Source organism: Astatotilapia calliptera, chromosome 6 (assembly GCF_900246225.1).
Source record: "Astatotilapia calliptera chromosome 6, fAstCal1.2, whole genome shotgun sequence".
In the NCBI taxonomy this organism is placed as follows: Eukaryota; Metazoa; Chordata; class Actinopteri; order Cichliformes; family Cichlidae; genus Astatotilapia; species Astatotilapia calliptera.
In genome coordinates this window covers 13,900,739-13,925,926 of record NC_039307.1, presented here as the reverse complement: position 1 = coordinate 13,925,926, position 25,188 = coordinate 13,900,739, and the positions used below count along the sequence as shown (strand labels likewise).

The 25,188-nt window shown below is 39.6% G+C and overlaps 1 protein-coding gene across 4 annotated transcripts in view; it reads left to right on the top strand.

The window, feature by feature from the left end:
* prkcaa (protein kinase C, alpha, a) overlaps positions 1-25,188 on the top strand; it is a 144,155-nt gene that overhangs the window by 97,672 nt on the left and 21,295 nt on the right. For 2 of the 4 annotated variants that reach the window (XM_026170432.1, XM_026170435.1), the window contains 10 exons: positions 642-798; positions 1,395-1,529; positions 1,853-1,946; positions 4,677-4,706; positions 7,231-7,374; positions 7,463-7,636; positions 9,441-9,532; positions 9,791-9,853; positions 10,020-10,158; positions 22,020-22,100. In XM_026170432.1, coding sequence (XP_026026217.1) covers positions 642-798; positions 1,395-1,529; positions 1,853-1,946; positions 4,677-4,706; positions 7,231-7,374; positions 7,463-7,636; positions 9,441-9,532; positions 9,791-9,853; positions 10,020-10,158; positions 22,020-22,100 — 1,109 coding nt within the window. Of the gene's footprint in view, positions 1-641; positions 799-1,394; positions 1,530-1,852; positions 1,947-3,508; positions 3,536-4,676; positions 4,707-7,230; positions 7,375-7,462; positions 7,637-9,440; positions 9,533-9,790; positions 9,854-10,019; positions 10,159-22,019; positions 22,101-25,188 lie in introns of all 4 variants that reach the window. The other 2 variants (XM_026170433.1, XM_026170434.1) reach the window with 2 other exon arrangements.

Sequence of the window (25,188 nt, the reverse complement as noted above, 5' to 3'; positions counted from 1 at the left end):
TCACAGGCTGCGCCTCGCTGGTTGATCTTGACCTGCAGGTGTTCACCTGTTGATTAAATGAGAGCAACTGTTCCTTATGCTCAGGGCTGTTTGTACTGTTGTTATCAAGTTACATATGAAAGGAAATATTAATGAATATTGGATGGATACTAGGTTGCACTTATGCTAACCTTATATAGGTTTTATTTAGATATTTTATTTGGTCTTTAAAAAAAGTGATACGCCAGTACTGTGCAGTGTTAGCACTGTTAGCCTCGCATGATAAAGGTCCTGGGTTCAAATCCATAAACCAGCTGGGACCTTTCTGTACTTGCATGGGGTTAGGTTAATCGGTGATTCTAAACTGGCTGTAGGCATGACTGGCTGTCTGTGTCTTTGTGTTAACCCCACACTAGAGGGCTGTATTCCACCTAATGCCCTGTGAAAGCTGGGACAGGCTCCTGTCCCCTGCAACCCTGAATAAGTGGAATAAGTGGTAAATGGCCTGTATTTGTATAGCGCTTTACTAGTCCCTAAGGACCCCAAAGCGCTTTACACATTCAGTCATCCACCCATTCACACATACATTCACACACTGACACATAAGACGGATGGATGGACAAATGTGTCAATCTTTTGTTTGTATCCTTCATCGTTTTCAGTGACTGAAGCCAGAAACCTCATTCCCATGGACCCCAACGGGCTGTCTGATCCATATGTGAAGCTCAAGATCGTACCAGATCCCAAAAATGAGACCAAGCAGAAGACCAAAACGATCCGCTCCAGCCTCAACCCCAAATGGAACGAGACGTTCACTTTGTGAGTACACGGGTCCATCTTCAGCCTCTGGCCCACTCTAGGCTGTAGTATGGCACAGATTATAAATTAACAGAGGATAAGGGGGAAAAAAAGCTAAATGTATTTAATGTTTAAAGTACTATTAGTATAAGTAGTAGTAGTATTAAGAACGACCAGAACCTCTCGCCATAAGAACAGTTTCTTCCCCTCTGCTGTTGGACACATGAACAATAACCATATGACTGTTCCCACCACTAACACATGACCCTACGCTGTGTTCACTGCATCATTCCATGTTTGGCACTGATCACCACCTGCACTCATGTATATATCTTTCTACGTAGCACTCTTAATTCTTATTCTCATGTATATATCTCATGTATAGCTCATGCACATATCTTTCTACGTAGCACTTTTAATTCTTATCCCTACTTTTATTTTTTCATGTCTATTTAAGTGCTATTTATGACACTATGTTTGCACTGAAGCACCGCAGCAATTTCCTAATGTTGTAAACCTGCTCAACATTTGGCAATAAACCCCTTTCTGATTCTGATTCTGATTCTGACTCTGTAAGCAAATGTGTTATTTTTTATTAACCATAATGTGCTGTACAGCAAGCTGAGGAATACAGATAAAGACCGCAGACTATCAGTAGAAGTGTGGGACTGGGATCGGACCACGAGGAATGACTTCATGGGAGCCCTTTCCTTTGGCGTGTCAGAGCTCATGAAGGCTCCAGTCTGTGGATGGTAATGCTGACTTGTTGAATGCCCAGTTACTGTTGATCTGTATTTATAGTTTAGAATGACAGAGTATTGATTGATGTAACGAATGAAATAACTTTTATGTTACTCTTTGTATTTACACTGTTATTTTAAGTAAAAAAAACAACTGTAGAGTCAGAAATATCAGTAGTTTAAGCTCTCATCAGTTGCTCCTTGGTACCCAGTAAATGCTTTATATCATCCAGGTTTTAACAAACACAACATCTTCTGATGTAAACAGAATGCTTGGATAAGCTTGTCTTTGTTTCTTCCCCTCACTTCCTGTCATGTCATGTCTCTCCTCTCAGGTATAAGTTATTGTGCCAGGAGGAGGGGGAGTACTACAATGTTCCCATCTCAGAGGAGGATGATGGTAATGAGGAACTGAGGCAGAAATTTGAGGTGAGGATTGTATTAACATAATCAAAGCTGCGCGATCTTTTCTTTTGCAGTATCTTCAAACTGCATGGCACAAAGACAGAAGCATTTATTACACGCTTCAGACTGAGGTGGATCGATCTGATCCTGCCACCCTGTCCAGCAGAATTATCGAACTGTCACATGCTCTCCTGGACTGCAGATAACCGTGTGACAGCTGCAGCTTTCACAGAGCTCCTCGGCGTGCCCCTTTGAATTCTGAGGCTTCACTTCTACTTTACATTTTTTGCGTGTTTGTGGATAATTGTTGTTATTACATTCCAGCCAGAACCAAACAGAAAGGGGGATCAGCTTTAGTGACTGTGCTCAATAGCATGTTAAAAGGATGAGGAGAATAATCAGCTCCTCCTACTTTGCAGTAATGTTTAAGCACACATTGTGTTAAAAAAAGATGTTATTTGATACAATTTCATGTTCTTCTTGTTCGAACCTGTGTGCGTCTGGCCTTCTTGGAGTGAATTATTTCACCTGGTATTCTGTGTCACAGTGTGCAATGAAAGCCCAGGTCTCTAGAAGATGTGTTTAAGGTTACTTTCCACGACCTTTCTGCGACACATGGTTGAGAATAAAGGGGGTGGATAGAATGAGAAAGAATAGAAAGTTGGGCTGGGAAAGGTCACGGCTGGGACTGACAGCCAATTTTTAGCTGACCGAAAAAAGCAAACAAACCTCATGCTCGTTAATCTGGATTCAATATGAAGCTCGATCATTGTCTGGAGTTTTATATATGTGTGCATATTTTTAAGTATATGGAAACACTTAGAAACACGTTTTCCATATTAAAGTAAGCTTTGCCATAAAAATCATTTCCTGTTCAACTTTTTGCAGCTTTACAAAATGCGTTCATTACATTAAAGGAGAAGCTGCCCTGTGTAACGACACAGTAACAGAAATACATTCTGAAATATATCCAGGCAATGAGAAAAAAGGTGATGATGATAAAAAAAAGAGAGAAAAGAGGTGAAGAAAACAAATTTGGCCTGAAGTCAGAGGGTGACAGTGCAGTTGTGTTGCGTTTGTCTCGATAACAGGAACAAAGACCAGTAGCGAGCATGTTCCTCACAGTGCGTGACACGAAAATGTGGTGATTTTTCTCTCACACACAGAAGCTACAGTAGTGTACTGTGCAAATGTGCAGTGCATAAACGGAACAGGTATTTTCAACATTGTTCTAGTTTTTCACATCGTTTAAATTGCCTTTAAGAGAAGCCCAGTGCAGTCATCATATCTCTCTCATGGAGCTCCGAAGTAATTGTCTGGCATCTGTAGATGTAATGTTTCATCCACTTGACTTTAATGAATGTTTTTTTTTTAGTTTTTTTATGGCCTGAGAACTCCTCTCCCTTCTCTCCCCTCTTCATAAACCCCTCTGTGGTTCTCTCCCTTTTTTCCCTTAGCTTCCTGCTCCCTCCTGTGTGCTTGGTGAGACTTACACTGTACAAATGCTTCTTCACCCTATGTCACAGTGTCATATTTAATGCAAGAGTTTCTCTCTTCCTTTCTCCACGTCTTGCCCCTGCTCTCAGGACTGCCAAATTAATTTTAATCTAAAGGTAGCCCTCTCCGCTCCTCGACCCTTCTCTCCTCTCCTTCTCCTCTTTTGTCTCGTCTTGCTGTGGTGACATGTTCCTCCACTTCTCCTCGTCTCTGATCATTTGTATGTGGTGCCGCGCTACTACAAATTGATCCAGTTTACTAACAATTTGTACATTTTGGCTTGGATAAAAAAAAAAATTCAAATCAAAAAATGATAATTTTATAAATGAATGAAATAAGCCCGATGGATATTTAGTAACTCCCCATTTTTGTGAAAGTACAGCTCTTCCTCGTTTTCACGGCTCGCATTTTCTCAGAGTTTGACAAAGGATTGTTAGTAAATCCTGATTTACTGCTTACAGTTCATAGCTTTACATGTGTCTGCATGTGCGTCTTTGTGTTGTGCGCCCGTCTTGTCTGTGTACGCTTCATGTTGTGTGCTTATGTCGATGTCAACTGAAGTATAACCCGTAGCTAGTTTCTTTTCTCATCTCACAGCTGAACATTTGTCTGTAAGCGTCTGCTTCTTGAACCTGCAAACATCTCAGTGTAAACCTAGATAAACTTCAGTCTAAGGCATAACTACATGGATGGAAATATTGCATATTTGATATACTGTATGAATAGAGAAATAAACCAGATGCAAACACTAGATGTCAGCATTGACCTGAGTACATGGCGGGTAATTGTTCCTGCTCTTTTATGTGTGTCTGTGTGTGTGTATAAGCACTTATCCCTCTCACCTTAACGTTTTTTTAGTCTCCATGGTTAAATCAAAAGTTGTTTTTAAAACATAATTCATGAAGTCACCTCTGGGGGTGACTGCTTTATCAGAAATATAATAGAGATCAGGTAATTATTTTGACTGTTCTCGCTGGTTTCTTTCTGTGAAGCTGCAATTTTGAACTTGTACGTCTGTAAACTCTAACTGGAGCCCCGTGGACTAAGTTTGCTGATCGAAAGGCTCGACCACACGATTTAGTGTCATATTATGAATGCTGTATCTTCATTCATATTCTCTGTGTTTGTCTGCGTGTACGAGCCTCACTATTGGCCCTCAACTACCTGTTCATACAAGTCAGCTGTTGTGGTGTGCGCCTGTACACAAGTGTACTAAGTGAGTTAGACCTTTTGGCTCCCTTTTCCCTGTGGTTTCAGGACCAAGCAGTTGTGGAAGACTCTGATCAGGTGCGTCTAAAAGGAAGGAAGGAAGTAAGGCTGCTGCTTGCTTGGCCCGGCCAGGCTTGTTTCTGTGGCTAAAGCTTACAGGTGTGCTGTGATCTGGTGCGGTCTGCTCAGCTTTCTTACTGCTCTCCTAGTTTAAGAGCAGGCAACGGTAGCTTTCATTAACCAAACTGCAGCTGCTCAGCACTGCTAGAAAGTATTTTAATATTCAGTGTATTTTACTTGAATGTTATAGAGATAAATGGGTGAATTTATCAGGTATCTATGGTGTGGGATAACACTAAGTTCTTCCTGTTTTCCTGTTTTTTAAGAGGAACAATATTGTAATGGCCTGGAAACCTTTCAGCCCCACACAAGTTGGTCTTCCTGTTTCATGTATATAGTATATTCTTATGCTTCACTGGGAAAAATAAAAGAAGATTTATCTCCTGTAGCAGAAGAAAACAAACTTCTTTGTGCAGCATGAAGATTTAGGTAATAACTAGGATGTTGGGGAGAGCATGATTTTTGCCTTGGCTAAGAGTGAATATGAAGCCGGTGTGAGGTGTGTTTTGTGTAGATCTGCTTAGAGAAAGATATGAAGCGGGACGCTTCGTCAGATTGTTTTTAGTGTTCAGACTGCCACAGTAGTGTATTTTTCAGCATAGTGCACTGTAGTGTCTTGAAGCATTTGCACTGCTGAAAGATTGAGCATGACTTGGCATGAAGAGGTGCAAAGACGAGAATGTTTTTGTATTTTTACAGGTCAGAATTAGAGATATATTTTACACTGGACATGCATGTGAATGTTGAAGCCACGTGGTGGCATCCTTTCCTTCGGTGCAACAGCAGCCACGTAGAAATCGAGCGTTTTAAGGTCTGATTTCAATGTAGAGATTTTAAATGCTGTTTTTTTAGGTTTTACTTTGATCACTGATCTTAATGATTTAATACTTAAAATAAAATTTCTATGCCTAGCTTTGTGGATGCTATGTCTGGTTAAAATATGTTACAGTACTGTGTGAAAAGCTCAAGTCAATCTTCATTTCTATATATTTTGCAAGAAACATGGGAAATAGATGCAGGGATTTATTGAAACATGGATAATACATGAATATAAAAAGCAACACAGAGTCAGTTTTTGCTATGACTGCCTTTATGCTTCAACACAGCCTGAACACTCTTGTGCAAACTTTGTTTATGTAATTTCTATAAGTCGTCTTCAGGAATAGTTCTCCAGGCTTCTCGACGGACATTCAAAGCCCTTCTTTGGATGTTGGATGTTCTTTTGTTTTGCTATCTGTCAAGATGATCCCACACTGCTGCAGTAGTGCTGAGGCCTGGGCTCTGGGGAGACTAATCCATAACTAATAGTATACCATTATTGTATGCATTTCTATCCAGGTTTGTCTTTTACTGCTTTGGCAGTGTGTTTAGGATCATTGCTTTATTAAAAAATGAAGCTGTTGCCAGATGGTGAGTCAAACTCTAACAGTACTTTCTGCATTCGTAATTCCATCAGTTTTAACAAGACCGTCCTCCAACCATCTTCCTATTTCCCAACCTTAAGATTGACTTCTCTTCCAAAGAACTTTAAAAACTTTGAAAGACCCTCAGAAAGCCTGAAGAACTATTGCCCAAGACCATAAAAAATCACAAGAAAATTAAGGCTCCTCTGAAGCAAAAGGAAAAAGAACATGAGGGATAACTTGAGACTTTTACACACTACTGTAAATGAAACAATAGAAAATGATCATTGTTGATAACAGCAGTGTCATGCATTAGCTTTGCTATTGAATTTAATCAATGATGTTTATGATTAACTGATTCTCACAGCAAAAGCAGATGTGACAAACAATGCTTGCATGATTTTTTTGGGTTTTTTTGTTTTTTTTCCAAATCCAACATTTCAGCTTTCTCGCTTTATGCTGACAACAACCACCAGCACTGTTTTACTTTGTTTAAATGATAGCAATTTGTTAATATAGCTAGAGTAATTTATTGGACAGTAATTGGACAAGAAGACAACTGCAAATCTCAATCGGGTTTATCGAGTCATTTTGTATTATAGGAGCTCCAAAAAGGCACATCAGTTTTGCTTGATCTCATTAATCTTGAATTGTGCCTGTCAGTCAGTGTATTCTGGCAGATAGTGAGCTAATGGCAAGTATAAGTTATACAGCAGGTAAACAGAAAAATCAATTAAGGATATTTTGTGTTATTTTAGTAAATGAATTGACACATATTGAATATTCATCAGTATGAAAATGGTTTTAGTGGTTGTAGACATAAATTTAAAAAATTGGCAAAAACGTGTGAATATGTTGTCTTCTCTGTGAGAAAAATCCACGATAAAGAAGCTTGAATATGTTCTGCCATTTTTTTATTTGCTTAAAAACAAGTTTTATGCATTTTATCAAGGTTAACATTTTAGGTATCCACGATCATTGTCTTTTCTGAATTGCACATTGCAGCCGCTTTAGGTTATATGCTTTTCTTATAACCATTTAACCTTCAGACACTTTATTTTTTTCTACTCCGAGTGTAGAAAGCCAAACTTGGTCCCACTAAGAAGGTGATCACTGAGACTGATGACAGCCACTCCAGCCAGCTCCCATCAAACAGCCTGAACCAGGTCAAACTCATCGACTTCAATTTCCTAGCTGTGTTGGGGAAGGGAAGCTTTGGCAAGGTGCGCGATATCCAAAGTTGGAAGAACAAAGTGCATTGTACTCTACATGGAAATGATTTTTACTTGGCCACCTTCTGTCTCTGCAAAGGTGATGCTAGCAGAGATGAAGACCACTGAGGAGCTGTATGCTATAAAGATTCTGAAGAAGGATGTGGTAATCCAGGATGATGATGTTGAATGTACCATGGTGGAGAAGAGAGTCCTGGCCCAGCAGGACAAACCGCCCTTCCTCACATACCTCCACTCGTGCTTCCAGACAGTGGTAGGTAAAAGGCTTCTGGATGTACCAGGATAACTCACTCGAGGTCAAGTCAGGTCAAATTAATTCAGCAAGCGGCTTTTAGCTAAACAGCTTAGTCATAAAGTGCTGGAGAAGGCAGCAAAGGACGTTTATGACAAGTCCAATTAAAAAAAAAGTGAAAGGGGAACAAAGTAACCCCAATTAAAGGGTGAGCTCTCTCTCTGTTTAAATAAGCAAAAGGCTTTGTTACAAAGGGTACCAAAGTTATCTTTGATACCCTTAATATCTCTTTTTTGTACTCAGTAAATGTAATGATCTAAAGAAATTGTAAAATGTTTTCAGTAAGTAGTGTTGTGAACTTGCATAAACTCTGCAAATCTATTATAGTCCATATGCAAAGGAAGTCGATGGCTTCCTTAATCTGAATGTCTCTTTGTTAAATCTGTAAATTGCAAATGAACGTCTACCAGCATCCAGACTCTGAGAGAGGCCGGGCTAAACTATAGCAGCTGATTAGAGCTGAACTGGCAGGCAAGGCAGAGGAAATAGGAAGAGACACAGCTTGGCATCACTCATAGCATATTCATGAATACACATACTCGCACACCCATTCGCGTACAGAGAATAACAAAAACACACTTACTCCTACACTTTTGTGACCTCTTTGTCTAGTTTCACATTTGCTGTGCAGACCTTTTCCTGCGATGCCCGTACTCGAACATTTTCTTTATGTGAATGTTTTAAATTTGGGAAATAGTCCAAATGTTTTAAATATGTCCATTTTCTTGAAACTGATCAGTGTTTGAGTTGTTTTTTAAACAGAAAATCTTTACACTTAGATAATGTTTCATTTGATTTGACTGTTTCCCTAAAATACATTCAGGTTAATAAAAATAAAAATAGTGACACCAATCGTGAAATGGCCCGATTGAGTTTTCTGTGATCCTCAAGATATTTCTGTTAAAGAAAATCATACCTCACAAAAAAGGACTACTTCTTATTCTAATTGTTATTGCTATTATGTTATTTATTTTACACATTAAATAACCAGAGATAAAATAAATGATAAAAACAGATTTACTTCATTTTTTGCCCAGTTTCATAAATCTGCACAGCAGCTGTCTTTTTAAAACATAATTAGCTTAAATGCATGAGTTCCACACAGTGTTCTGCTAAGACAACACGCTCTCAACATCGGATCCACTGAAGTCAAACCCTTTACTGAGTGAAAACAAGGAGGCTTTTTATATCAGAGGCGCAGAGAGGTCGAGAAGCTATAATGTGCATTTTGCTGAAGGCGCTGTCATTGCAGTACAGTGAGGGTCACAGCACACACAGTCCAGGGTAAAGCCCGCTTTGCCAAGAGTGGTGACATTTGGTGTCAGACCTGGTGGAAGGTTCAGCTGCGCTGTCTCCATGGGTCTGTTGTTATTGTTTTGTTCGTAAGAGACCATCAAACACATGTGGACTGGGGTCAGGCCAAACTTGTCACGGGCAGTAAGGGACCAGCAGTAGAACACAAAGAGAATATTTCCTGACAGATGTCTGTGTTGAGTGTTTTCATTTTCCATGAAGCGCTTTGCTGTGGGCTATTTGGGTCACCTTGTCATGGAAAGAGTAGCAGGAAAGATGGAACAACTTAGACAGCGGGGGTAGGCAAGACGTCAAGACTGTATTTCTCTGATTTGAGGTTTTACCACGAATAGAAATGTAAACATATTTTGAAATTTGACAGTTTTTTACGTAGAACCTATTATTATTTTTTCTTGATTTCTCACACACTCATAACTCTTCTTTCACCTTTTTCCTCTCTGCATGACCACAGGACCGCCTGTACTTTGTCATGGAGTATGTGAATGGTGGAGACCTTATGTACCATATCCAGCAAGTGGGCAAGTTCAAGGAACCTCAGGCAGTGTAAGACATATCAGTTTATCTGTGTGTTTCTATGATTCGGCTGTAAAATGAATCTGTGGTTACAGTCAAAATTATATTTGAGAATTTACATTAAGCCTTTAGGTTTTATCCCCTTTTGTATTATGATCACATTAGTGTCTAATAACAGTAAAGCATAAGCTGCAACAATAATACAGACATGCTGTATTGGAACTGTTTGTTCTGAGGTTGAAGGCTCGGTTTTAAGCAGTTGTAAATATGTGAATGTTGTCATTGCAGGTTCTATGCAGCAGAGATCGCTGTTGGTCTCTTCTTCCTGCACTGTAAAGGAATCATTTACAGGTGAGTATTAAAAGGTTTACACGGTATACATACCTAGGTTGCTTTTAAGCTAGGAACATCCTTTGTGATGTAGTAAATGTCTTTTATAACCCTATCATAAAAGACAACCACTAATGGAAGAGTCAGCATCTGAAGGTATGTTTTGAATTCCCGCCTGCTTCCTCAGGGATCTGAAGTTGGACAACGTGATGCTGGACTCTGAGGGACACATTAAGATTGCTGACTTTGGCATGTGTAAAGAGAACATGACAGAAGGAGTCAGCACGAGGACCTTCTGTGGCACTCCAGACTACATAGCTCCAGAAGTGAGTACAGCCGCAGATGTAAAGCGTATACTTGTGTGCGCGTGTGCTTTTTCTGTTGCATGAATTCATTTCTGTCACTGTCTGGTCTGAGCCTGTGTCACCCTTGTGCTCCAGATTAAGGTCACTGCCTCAGGACAAGATAGGCCCGCACACAAACGCACACAAACGCATATACACGAGCTCTCTCTGATGACGTAAGTGTCCCAGTCAGACCGACACCCAGCGTGTCCGCTGGCGAGTCCAAACTGAACCCGAAACATACAGGCAGGGGGTTTTCTTGTGAGCAAGCATTTCTTGGATTTCTTTTAATTGAAAGCCACATTTATTTAACGTGACAGTTTGACCTTACCATTTGTCAGCACAGTTGTGGTCGTCATACCAGGATACCTCAATATTTTAATTCTCTTTGATTTGTAAGGTGCATTGGTTACATTTATATTTACAAATTTCACATTTAATGTCTTCTTCTAAGATTGGGTGATATGTTAAATCACCTACAGATAACTTCTGATTACTGATAAAACACATATATGTGTGTGTGTGTGTGTGTGTGTGTGTGTGTGTGTGTGTGTGTGTGTGCACTGCTCCTTTGTGTACTCCTTAGTCTAGATATAAACCTGCTTATATTTGTCTCAAACTGAATAAAACTGGAAGCTGAAATAAACAAATTGTTTGGGATAAAATATGCTATGAAATGAACAGTAAGCAAAGCCTGTAAGGTGTGAGTGTTTCCATGAAAAACTAGAAGCCCGTTTCTTGAATACCTTGTTACCTTAAAAAATAGTCAGACACAGGAATGAAAACTTCCACACTGGTACCTCAAGAACACAGAATTGGGAAGAAATGGCATTGTCTAAATACACAAAAAGGAAAAAGACACTATGTGGCAGCAGGTTCTGTGGTTAACAAGTCAAACTCTCAATAAAACATACCAGTAGACTCTATGAGCCCATATATGCATCCAGTTACCCAGCAGCGCACTCACACACACTACTAATGTTGTTAGATTTTAAGTGTTTCCTTTTCTGTTGTTTCTGACAGCTCTTTGACTTTGCAGCTCATCAGCTGTTTAGCAGTTAGACTGGATCCTACCTTAGGATTGGTTGTTGGGCCTACTTGCTGCTTCTTTTCAGGTCTTAATTATTGGCTCCAACCAAACTTAAAAAGGAAATGACTTCTCCTTCTTGGAAAACTATACAGGCTGGTTTCTGTACAAGATGGCTCAGACACGCTACTGGGAAAGTTTTTGGTTTTCATTTACTTTGGTTTGATAGCATTGAAGTTCAAGCTACATTCAGTCTTTACCCACTGAAAGCCTGCTAGTAATCTTTGAAGTTCTTTTATGAACTTAGCAGTTTCTGTTATATTTCAGGCCCACTTATAGAACAAAATGACTGGGTGTGCATCAGAAGTTAGTGAGGGTGGTCTCTGCCTGTGCAGTTATCCTTGAAAGCATTCTAAGAATGGTCAAACCACATGTTTACTTATTTTAGATCATCTTTAAGGGTACTGGGGAGGTCGACAAATGTTTATGGGGGAAAGAGTTAAGCCAGGTGTGGTGAATAGGCTAACACCTATTTTCCTTTTGCTCACTTTGGGATGACTCAAATTTTGATTCATAAATGAAATTAGAAGAAATTGTTAATGTGCTTCTCCCTCTTTTATGGGTAGGGTTAGAACGAGACATGCATAACAGGTTGAGGCTCATCCATTGCTAAATCTGAAATATCCTTTAATGATTAAGGCTGTAAAATAGATGATTTTTTTGAGTGAAATGTGCTGGAGAGGTTAGTTCTGTGTGAAACTGCCATGCAGTTGTGTATACAAAAAGATCCAGCTCTGGGGATGGTTGTAGCTGATTAGCTACATCTTTTGTTTTTTGGTTGGAAAGTATTTGTGCCCCCCAGATAGGTAGGAGCAGCATTTATGTCTTCCCTACATCTTTCCCTTGTAGCATGAAGGAACGTCCTGCTCATAACCAGCTGATTTTACTGTTATTTGTGTGTTTGATCCAATTTAGGATTATTAAGTTCTACTATTATCACTTAAAAGATGTGTTACTCATTTAAATACTATTTTATTCTTAAAACAGGTGAAACAAACAGAAAAAATGCAGCATATATCCAGTGTACATAATATATGCTGCAAAATTGAAAAAGTCTTATTATTAACAAAGATATAAAAAAAAAAAGACAGCAAACGGGTGCATTAGTCATTCATTAATTAATGCTGAATTTAATCATTCTTAAATATGTATTTACATTTTTTTGTTAATAATTGCTGTTATTGTATTTTTTAACACATTGCATTCAAAGCAAATGCAAGTAAGCCCTTTTTAGCATAAAAAGAATAATTCCTCTGATTCATTTAATGCAACCAGTGCAAATTGTAGAAGTTCATACGCACTAAGTTTTTCCAATTCTCTGACCATTATCAGTTAGCTGGCTTCTATTTAATGATGGGCTGGATTATCGATTCTCTCTAAAAAGCCTCTCTGATAGACTGAGAGGTTAATTCCACCCACGATGCCAGGCTGAACACGCTGTGATCGCTCGAGTCAGACTGACACTAATGCACCAGCCAGGGATGACGCAGTATGGGGCCGGAGTAGCTACTGTTTCCATAGCACCGCATGCAGTACACATATTTTCAAACACTTTTTATTTTTTTGATTACACTCACATGACTATCACACAGTCATGTTGATGACAGTCACACATGATGTGTTCACAGGTTAAATAGGGCATCAACACATAGTTATGCATCTGTATGCATATATTGTTTTTATTAAGCTTAAGAAACCCAACCATTTGAGTCTTAATAGTCTTAACAGTTAAACATTTGCACTGTGTATCCACCCACTCCAAAGCACTGTAGCTAGCTGGAGAGTGACCTTAAAGAGACTTAGATTCACAGTGGTGACATTTACAAGGTAAAATGAGACGAGGTGTTCCTTAAAGTGTTTCTGATAGAAGAATCCACTACAAATAAATACACTGGCCTTTTCTGTGTTCCTGCATTCCTACAGAATCTGCTTTTGCCGGACCTGAAGTAACACCCACGGGGCATTCTGTTCATTTGTTGTCCCCCAAAAGCTGTTCAAAGATTTGTCTAATGAGTTTTGTAGTGATTTGTGATGTCAGGCTTTTCAGCGGGTGTGGTGCGACTGATCTGTTTGGAACGAAGTCAAATTCAGTGAAGTCTTTTATTCTGAAAAAGGAAAAAAACAATGTACACACAATAGAGAAGAGAAAGAGAGGGTGTTAAATGTGGACATGACACTGGTTGAGAAAACACCTGTTGGTCATTTCAGATGAAGGACACCGAGACAATTAGAGCGTTCATCAAGTTTTATCACATTTTATTACCATTTTACAGAAAATAATTGAGCTGACAGGGATGGCATTAATGGAAGCAGCTCTAACTGAAGAAGGAATGGACTGCAATGCAGCCTGGTGCATCTGGATTTAGGTGTGGAAACTCCTTGTTGTATTCGATGTTATCCCAGCTTGGCCACTGGTTGCCATTATACCGATATGTTAAATAGTGACGTAGGTGAGTAATGGAACAAAAAGTCAGGGCTCCGTTTCAGCGTCAGTGTTTTCTGAGAGGATGTGACTGAAGAATTTCTTTTGGTGCAGCCTTGACAAAGAAATAGCTGAAGGGGAAGGAAAAACAGAAAAAGCATAATATGGGATTTATAAAGTTCATTATATGTTTATTAATGATATGGAAGCCTCTCTTGTGTGACACATTTTAAATTCTTGACAGAGGATTCCCAAAGGGGAGTCCCTCATAGTGGTTATGTCAGCTATCCATACAGCATTACATATTGTGATTGTATAACTTTGTTGCTGTGTTAGTGCAGTTTTGTATATGCTTGAGACAACTGTGAGATGAGAAGTGTTTTCACACTTTCTCACACACAGGAGCTCAAATACAACCCACCAGTCTGGAAGTTTATTTCTTTGTGGAAGTGGGTCCCTGGTTAACAGTACACAGGTGACAGGATGCCTTACTTTTACTGCTATCCTGCAGCTTGCCCAGACACACACACACACACACACGCTCATATGTTCAGGAACACATTTATTGCTGGCTCTGTTTACTCTGACCTATATAGGCAGTCATCGGTCGCTCCCGTCTGGCAGGAATGCTCACACTGATGTGACTTTACACCTCAGTGACTTTGACACGGAGAAGAAGAGATAGCAAGGAAGAGAGGCGAAGGATCAGACAGACAAAACAAACTGTAACTTGACATAAAAGGAAAGAATCAAAAAAACATTGACTTCACAATGGGTCCATTTCAGGAGAGTATTTGAGGCTACGGAGTTGCCTGACACAGGCTGTTTTCCTGTGTGCTGTAGTCGTCTCCCAGTGCGGTGTGGCATCAGGAGGAAAAGGGTGTCTACTTTTCTGCTGACGCGTCTCTGGAGTGCAAAGCAGTTGGTGTCAGAATGTTTTATTATACATTGAATCATTAAAGAAGACCCAGTTTTCAGTCTCTGAGGTGATATTCTGTTGTAATGTGTCAGTATGTGACATTTCAACAAAGGCAGGGAGAATTTAATGTAAGATACATTATTCATTTACTATAAACCATACATATGAACAACACTTAGATTTTCCATATTTTCATGAGGTAAATACATTTATTTACAAAAAAAATCTTTGTCAGATCGTAACAGGCGCATATAGTTAAGTTCTGTGTATAAAAATAGCTGTAATTCAGTTAATGCAGTTCTTTGTTAAACCCCTTGAATCAAAGTTGGAAAAACTGCACATCACTTACAACTTGTTTGATTTAAAATCCAGTCTAGGGGGTTCACAGAGGAAAAGTTTGTTGTTTAGATATTTTTGTGGCTGTTCTTCAAAAAGTTGGAGGATTGAAATAGCAACCCTGACTCATGATAGAGGTGTCATCCGGCCACATGCTTTGGCATCTCTAATTCCAATTTAAACCCTCGGCCAATTACCGAACACCCCAAACTAGTGTTTTTCAGAAAAAGAGCTATTAGTAGTTTCACACAATCATTTCATCCATGGTTGGAAAAGTGAGTGAGACGTGAGAAAAAAGTCAGGGGGGGAAGAAGAAGGTGAAAAAGAGAAACCGAGAAAGATGCAGCAGATGAGACAAACGCAGCGAGCATGAATATGTGAGGATGCTGCAGACAAGGTGGCAGCCTGAAAACGTCCAGACAGCAGTTTAGGTCTGTCGATTTATTTATTTAACTGCAATAAAAATGTTATAAGAATTCTATATTATCTTTTAGGTTTAGCATTAGGAGTAAAACAGTTTCTCGTGCAGCTGTTTTCTACATTATGCTCCATATACACTACATTACATTGCAATTTTTCAATAGGGTTGCTCTTAATTACATCATAATCTCACAATTTATTCATATCCTCCTGGCAACAGAGTTAAAGCAGGTGAAAGAAGCCAGACACTTTATTAGGTATACGTTGTTTTTGCTGTTTTGACTCCTTTTTTCCTTCAGAAACGCCTTTGTGAGACATTACTCTGACATTTTGGTTCATGGAGACGTGACAGCATCACACAGTTGCTTATTGGCTGCACATCCATGATGTGAATTTCTCATATCACCACATCTCAGAGGTGCTCTGTTGGAATGAGGGTTGGTGACTGTACAGTGTCAAACCAGTTTGAGATGATTTGAACTTTGTGACATTGTGCATCACTCTGCTGTAAGCAGCCATCAGAAAATGATTACACTGTGGTCTTAAAGAGATGGACATGGTCAACAACGATACTCAGGTAGGCTGTGGCGTTGAAACAATGCTAAATTATCGGGATCAGGATTTGTTATAGGGATACCAAAGAATTCACATATTCAAGGTTTTCATATAACTGCATTTTCTCACATGCCTCTACAGTCATAGAGCATTTCAATACTGAATTTAGCTCACAATTCATTGTGATCACGTGAAAGGTGCTGTTTATATTGCACCGTAGGATGCTCATGTAAACCCCAGGGCTGCTCATTAATATCCTCAGTGAATGAAACCATCCACAGCACAGGCACATACAGTACCAAGAAATGCTTTCAAAAACAGACCACTAAAGCAAGGTCTGATGTGCGCTGATCTGCTCCACAGCACACACATCCCTCAGAGGGATACAGCAGCAGCGGCACAGCAAATATTCATGTAGCACGCTGTAAGAGTGTTGGTCGTGAGGGTGGTACTGTGCATTGTACTGCACGTCTGTGCATGAAGAGCAAGGGTTATAGGGGCATAGGTTGGTACTTGTGTGCATTTGCACACAAGTACCAACTTGTGTGCAAACTTGTGTGTCTGTGGTGAGCAGAGTAGCCTTGAATAGCTAGCAGTCTGATCCAGAACTGTCATGTAGCATTAGGACTAATGGGAGAGCGATGTCTGCAGCAATGCCCGTGCACAAGCGCACATACACATGCAAAATATACTCAGAAACACAGGCTCTTCAGGTCACGAGCAGAGGTGCATAAATGAATACACACATGCTGACAAATTATAAAATCTAAACACTTAACGTGTTTAAGCATCTAAAAGAAAGAACAAAATATTTTTTCTCCTGCCCTCTTTCACTCATGATCAGTGAATCAGCTCTCCCAGCTGCAGGGCTTGGTACAACAAGCAAAATATAAAGCAGGAAGAGAGCACAGACTCTCCATCACTGGCTGCCTGGCAGAATGAGTGAAAACTTAATGCAGGTATCAGGGTTTTTTTTCCAAACACTAAGGTAGACGAGCATACAGATTTGGTGGAAATCTGAAGATCTAAACTTACCGCGGTGGTTTGGAGTCACGGTGGTTACCAAGGTCGCGGTGCCTGAAACTGTGTTTGTCCGCCGGTGTTGTTGCAGACGGGCGATGGGTGGCAAGGGCAGAAAGTCACAGCAGCACCACATTAGTGCAGCTCTCTGCAGATGGCCTGAAACTGATCTGTACAGTCTGTTACTGATTTTTTATTTTCCTTGTTTTCTCTTTCTGCTTGTCTTAATCTCGCCGAATCTCAACTTTCTCCCTGACTCCTCTGCCATCTTGCGCCTTTTACCATCTCTTTCTCCAACTTCAACATCGTAATGATTGCTAATAAAATAAATCATGTTTTATAGTATTTTAATCACATGAGACACAGCAACAATTTTCCCCTTTTTAGACTATGGGTATCTACATATTTGATTTCATAACTAATGAGCACAAAACATCCTGTATCTAATTGTACGTATGCCATCTGGAGCTCTTTTTTTAATCGATCCCTCCCCTTTTTCTCGCTCCCTCTTTCTGTCTCTCTTCCTCTCTGTTTTCATTCCAATGATACAAGCCGACATGAGGCTGCAGATCTCCTTGCTACATTGACCTGATGTGTCTTCATTCTTTCCACGCTTAAACCGCTTATTGCACACAACAAGGGAGTCTGGGAGGTCAAATCTCAGTGACACAGTGGAACAAATGTGCCTCGTCACAATAGGTCCTTCGGTGATTTGTTGGCTGGCATTAACCTAATTTACTATTTTAGCTAAAACTGCTCCCTTTTAGTAAATGGGTAGAATTTTATAATTAAGATTTGATGAGAAAACAAAAATGAGTTTTGGGGTTTTTTTTGGTAAATGTTCACAGAGCTTCTGTTTACAAGGATAAGGAATGATTCCTTTTTCATGCATATTGAATGACTTCAGCAGTGGAAGTGCAAACCTTAAATGAAACAGAGTGAATTTGTTGGCAGTTGTTGGGTTAGAACGAAGGTCGGGATGTTTCCTGCAGGGAGAAGGATTTGAACAGACAGGCTCAGGGATTTTACCAAGAGGTTTCCTCTTACTGTGGAGTCTTTGACCCTTGAGCTCATTAAAACACTGAAGCATGATCAGGGAAATGGTCTTTTCCCTACTGCACCTTCCAGCCCTCTCACCATAGCACAAAAGAAAGCCAAGGATTAAAGCTTATCACTTTTCACCTTCTCATAGCACCGTGCTTCATGCCTCCTTAAACATGCACATATTCATCATTTAAACATTATTCAGTTTGACATTGATTTTTGGGAGCGAGCAAACATTTCGAAACTATTTGATTGGAGGCATCCGTTCATTTAAAAACACAGTGCAGTATTTTTGTTTTTTTGCCATATTTGAGTGGTTATCAGCAAGTGTAGACGACATAGAACAAGATGGTGAAATGGTAATATGGTGAAATTAGTCAACCCACCTACTTTGGGAATTAGCACCTTAGCAGTGACAAAGAAAGAGTGAGAAATGGCTCAGAAAGGTCAACAGTATGCATATTTTCTCAGATTCATCGAACACTTGAAATGGAAGAGGAGAGAAAACAAGAGGCCAAGTAGTATGTAGGCGGCATTGAGCCCTTATATAAAAACAACTGTGTTACATTAGCTAGTCATAACTATCACCATGGTTGGTGATGACCTTCTTAGGTATAGCGAGAATCTGTTAAACAGCTGAAAGTGCAACGTTGACAAAAGAAAAACAAGATGTTAATGAAAGTAAAGAAAGTAGAGCTGCAACAGTAAATATATAACAACATAAACTTCATCCTTCCTGGCTACCTTAAGTCGTTGTCTCTCCTCCTCTCACCTTTTGTAGAAACTGAGTCAGGACAGCACCGCTGACCGTGTTGTACTTCAGTCTGGATAGAGTTGTTTCTCAACCCATATTCACCACTGGTCCATCATTTCATGTTATTTCTGACCTAATCAATGGCATTGATCTCTGATGTATGCTGTGAGGGAGTCCTGCTGACTTTCCAGAACACTGCAATGCCATTAAATATACATTACTGCATAAAAATCCTATGTTCACTAAAGTGTTCCTGAGAGAATTTTAATCAAATAAGTTATGGATAGATTTAAAAAATGAAAGGATACATAATTGCGAATCCCACATATTCACTTACTCGATCAATGACAGTTCATTTAATCTGCTTCACACTTTGGACACAAGAAAGGACAAGTGACTCCATACAGCTCCTGGAAATAATAGGAAAGGACCTTATTTGCACGTTGTCCAGCCCACTGATTAAGAGTTACTACAGTACCACACAGTACCCCAGTAGGTGAGCTCCATTTTCTCCTTAATCATATGTTGTTAAGTGTGTATTTTTACCCATATTCATCTTCTTCTAATCAAATAGTTTTGGTGCCTAATCAAAATTAAGCAGTTTGTGATAAAAAAAAAAGTTAGATACCTGAACTCGCCTGTCATTCCAGGTGTCAATCCAAACATCGTTGTTGGGAAAAAAGGCTTTCCTGCCAGCAGAAAACAAAAGACAAAAGACAGAATTAAGTGTAATTAAAGGCACTTTATTTACTACTGACACCTCAATCATCTGCTCCACATACGCAGTACGTCTTGAAGTTCCTCTAGTTACTCATAGGTGTGCAGCTCATATCTGTTTATTCAAAACAGCAATCATCTCCCTGAGCTGAGTAAAGCTATTTGCTTCAGCTGGCAGCTTATCTTGAGTATATGTGATAGCAGTCAACCTCTGTCCCAGGATGTTAGCTTCAGACAGCAGCAGCTACACAACATGAGTAAAATAACCCTCATCTTCACGGTCTGCAGAGTTGTGAAAACTGGGGGATTTGCAAAACGTGTTTATAGAATTACACGACCGTGTGAAAGGTTTTGCAAGGTTTCCATGTTGTTTGCGCTACGCTCAAGATCCATTTTGGATATATCCAGAGTCAAGTATTGACGTACTAATATAAGAGGTGTTCATGTGTAAGGACTATGAAAAAATAATGACATGGCTGCTTTGTAAACACAGTACTTTATCTTTTAACAAACACTGGAAATACTCGAAAAACTGAATGTGACAGCACAGCTCACGATATTATCTTTGTGCTGTATTAATGGGGTTTTTCCTTTTTATAAAATCCAGAGCTGTAGCAACATTCACATTCATTCATATGCATGCAAGTCTATACACATGCTTGACTTTTGTGTGAGGGGAAACATGTGGAAACACTATTTGTCCAGTTGATTGTATTCAACCCTCAGGACAGCAAAATCCCATTGCAGTTCAGAGCTGGAGGGGTGTTTGTCCACCTGCGTGTGCTTGTGTAGGTATGTGGACTCCTGTGGGAAAGGCAAGGGTCATTAAAGTGATGCAGTGAAGGTTGCGATGCAAGGTTGATCTGCCTCCACCCACCTAGACAAAATGCGTCCACTATATTTGTGTGTTGCTGTACATACAGTACATACATTCTCTATTTTTTGTGTTAGTTTTCCTTTTCTCAGGTACAATATGGTGTCCAGTCTTTTTTTATGTGTTGTGGCATTAAGCTGGAGGAGTGTCCCAGGGCGGCATGTGTGAAGCAGAGGTCAGAAGTTATTCAGGAAAGCACGCAAAGCAGTACGCCAGCACTCATGTTGCACACCGAAGCTTATTTATTTACAAAGATCACCAAATCGTCCTGTTTTTCATGTTTCTCGTTTATCTGTATGTACCGGTACATGAATGTGTAATCTCAATATGCCTGCGTGTTAATGTTTCATCAAACCATTGCAACGATTTGATGTGTCACTGAGTGTAAAGCTTAACTACAGTGTGTGTGTCTTCTGGGTGGCGTTACTGTGGCCAGAACAGGCGAAAGCATTAACCTTTAACCATGACAGTGTAACCCAGAGGATCTCTCTGTCATTCAAGGAAATGTCACAGTCAAAAGAAGCCTCCTAAGAGCTCCCCTTAGAGACGTATACACTATTAGTGTTTTATGCCACAGCCTGAGCTGTAGTCTATCTTCACAAAACAAATATTTAAGTAAAATATAAATGTTGAGTGTTTTTAATATGCAAAAGTGTTTGGAAAAGTATAAAACCGTTTTCAGCTTCATGCGCTGCTACATCGTTGTATTAAAACTGCTCTTGTAGCTCTGAGCGTGTCTTATAAATTGGCGTACGAATACTGCTGTGTAATTCATTATCAGCTTCTGTCCCACGCGCCCTGTGCTCCCTTCTTGTCACAAGATATGAGCTTCCTATCGTCTTTGTTCAGCCGTAGCAAAAAATAATTTGATTGTTGCAGGTGATTTAAAATGTAGGCGACTCAGGGTTCATGCAGCTTTTATGGCTGTGATCATATTCTTGCTTTAAACTTTACCTTGTCTCTGTCTAATTATGGTACAAAGAGGAAAACAAGTAGACATCCAGTCTTTGAGCTTTTGATTTATTAGTAATTATTTTAAAAGCTGCTGTCAAACTTTATATGTATGTAGGTAGAATTTTAACAGGAATTCAGTTTGTCCTTTTTCTTTACTGCCCAGCATCTCATCAAGGATATTCTGAAAGTGCCCTTTGTGAAAAATATGTAAAAATGTAGATGAGAATTTGAGTCGTTTTGTATAGCAATAAAATATATTTAGAGAATATTTAATAGGCTGCTGCAATGCTGTGATCTAGGTTATCATGCTTAATGATATTTTTCTTACTCTCAAACTTAATTTTTTTTTTTACAAAAATAAATATTTTACCAAGATGGACGAACTTAAATACCTCATCTTCTTAAAGTATAGCTGAAAATATTAGGCTGTAGAGCCTTTTATTACAGATTGTGATCAAAAATGTGGATTCAAAGTTAAGAGTATTTATAAAATTCTTCCAGCAGAAAGAATCAAATGTTATAAAAATGTGAAATTCTATCTGATAAATTTTAAACTGTGACTGAGTGACAAGGTTGAGGTTTAGTATAGAGTAAACTTCAGGGTTACAAATCTTATCCGTGCAGTTGAAAAACAGCAGGTCAGTGTTTGTCTTTGGTCTATTTTTTTTAATTTTTTTAAACAGAGACTTCTTGTTTAAATTAAACTGAGCTAAACTTTTTGCTATTGTTTTTCCTCCACAGATCATAGCATATCAGCCATACGGTCGCTCTGTAGACTGGTGGGCATATGGAGTTCTGCTCTATGAAATGCTTGCAGGACAGGTAAGTGGTACAAACCCACATACACCTCCACAATGGAACTTTGCTGTCTACAGAAAATGCTAAGACCTTCACACAGAAACAAGGTTTCTCACAGATTGCTCACACCTACATTTTTCCCACATATCTTAGAAGCAGCACGGCTCTGCTGGTGCCTAAATGAATTCAGATGGTGATGCTTAGTAAAGATCTCAACGCCAGATCATCATAAACACGTGGTATATTAATATAGACACCTTTTAATGTATTAGGTTTAGTTTTAGAGTCATACAGTGGGGCAAAAAAGTATTTAGTCAGCCACCGATTGTGCAAGTTCCCCCACCTAAAATGATGACAGAGGTCAGTAATTTGCACCAGAGGTACACTTCAACTGTGAGAGACAGAATGTGAAAAAAAAAATCCATGAATCCACATGGTAGGATTTGTAAAGAATTTATTCGTAAATCAGGGTGGAAAATAAGTATTTGGTCAATAACAAAAATACAACTCAATACTTTGTAACATAACCTTTGTTGGCAATAACAGAGGTCAAACATTTACTATAGGTCTTTACCAGGTTTGCACACACAGTAGCTGGTATTTTGGCCCATTCCTCCATGCAGATCTTCTCGAGAGCAGTGATGTTTTGGGGCTGTCGCCGAGCAACACGAACTTTCAACTCCCGCCACAGATTTTCTATGGGGTTGAGGTCTGGAGACTGGCTAGGCCACTCCAGGACTTTCAAATGCTTCTTATGGAGCCACTCCTTTGTTGCCCGGGCGGTGTGTTTTGGATCATTGTCATGTTGGAAGACCCAGCCTCGTTTCATCTTCAAAGTTCTCACTGATGGAAGGAGGTTTTGGCTCAAAATCTCACGATACATGGCCCCATTCATTCTGTCCTTAACACGGATCAGTCGTCCTGTCCCCTTGGCAGAAAAACAGCCCCATAGCATGATGTTTCCACCCCCATGCTTCACAGTAGGTATGGTGTTCTTGGGATGCAACTCAGTATTCTTCTTCCTCCAAACACGACGAGTTGAGTTTATACCAAAAAGTTCTACTTTGGTTTCATCTGACCACATGACATTCTCCCAATCCTCTGCTGTATCATCCATGTGCTCTCTGGCAAACTTCAGACGGGCCTGGACATGCACTGGCTTCAGCAGCGGAGCACGTCTGGCACTGCGGGATTTGATTCCCTGCCGTTGTAGTGTGTTACTGATGGTGACCTTTGTTACTTTGGTCCCAGCTCTCTGCAGGTCATTCACCAGGTCCCCCCATGTGGTTCTGGGATCTTTGCTCACCGTTCTCATGATCATTTTGACCCCACGGGATGAGATCTTGTGTGGAGCCCCAGATCGAGGGAGTTTATCAGCGGTCTTGTATGTCTTCCATTTTCTGATGATTGCTCCCACAGTTGATTTTTTCACACCAAGCTGCTTGCCTATTGTAGATTCACTCTTCCCAGTCTGGTGCAGGTCTACAATACTTTTCCTGGTGTCCTTCGAAAGCTCTTTGGTCTTGGCCATGGCGGAGTTTGGAGTCTGACTGTTTGAGGCTGTGGACAGGTGTCTTTTATACAGATGATGAGTTCAAACAGGTGCCATTCATACAGGTAACGAGTGGGGGACAGAAAAGCTTCTTACAGAAGATGTTACAGGTCTGTGAGAGCCAGAGATTTTCCTTGTTTGAGGTGACCAAATACTTATTTTCCACCCTAATTTACGAATAAATTCTTTACAAATCCTACCATGTGGATTCATGGATTTTGTTTTTCACATTCTGTCTCTCACAGTTGAAGTGTACCTCTGGTGCAAATTACTGACCTCTGTCATCATTTTAAGTGGGGGAACTTGCACAATCGGTGGCTGACTAAATACTTTTTTGCCCCACTGTATATAAATCTCTTTACGCAGTCACAATATTATGGCTTACCGTCCTTTTGTGAACAATAACTCAAATCCTAATAACATAAAACATCACATTTTTAGAGTGAAAAAGTATTTTGACACAATTCTACTCTTAAACAACACTGGTTGGTTCAAGTCTTCTTATAGTGAGCTTGTTTGTTTTACAGTACTACTGTTCTTGTTTATTTATGGATGCAGCATGGTGTGCTGCGAGGAGACATGAGTCAATATTCTTCAGGTGAACACATCAATAACATGTTGGCTGGTACAGAAGTGCTTCTTTTAGAATAAGTGCAAGTCAAGAGAAAGTGGACATGAAGCTTTCTGAGGAGGTTTTCATGTACTGCATCTGGAGTTACTAGTTAAGACTTTCTCTTTCCTTCAAATTATAATTTGTGTGCAAGCTAGGCCAGTAAAATATTCTAACTTGACCCAACTTTTTTGACCCCTGATGTGTTTGGGAAGCTTAATTATCTACTGTTATGCTAATATAGCATCAGTCTGAAAATGATAATGGTCCACACATTGGTTAAATTGTTTTAACTTAATACACTGTTTATTAATATATATAACAGTTCATAGTGTCATAGTCATCAACGAATCAGTACAAAAATGACTTTAAATCACTTTAAGACATTATTGAGTCAAAGTGAAGCATCTTTAAAAAGGCCCAGAGTAAATGCAAAAGCATAATTGTATTGTTTACGTTAATCTAATTAGCTCAGAGAGCAAGTGGCTGTTAAACAATTAACAAAGACTTTATTCAGACGTTCCCTTCCTCTGTCCCTGCCTTGTGTGAAATTGGGTAAAGGGGGCATGACGCAGACAGGCTACCTCTAGTCGAAGAGGCCAGCGGAGTGGAAATGACGAATAATTCATTTTATGGACTGTCAAAACACCCACATTATGGTTACTGATGATAACAACTCAGTGAGCAGGGGAAGAGAGCTGGGTCATCCACTCCATTTTTCCCTGCAAGGTCTTCCTATGAAACTTATTCTCCACTAATAATATTTTTTCATATCTTTATTGTTCTTGTTGTCTTTATTTGTACGTAGCTCTGTTCAGTTGAACTGTTTTTTTCTGCTCTCTTTTTATTCATAAGAGAAAACTGTTGAGTTTACTTGTCTATAAAAGAAAGTACAAACCGCAAATGTTTAGAGAGCAGCAACCATTTATTTATATGTTGTGTGTCCTAAC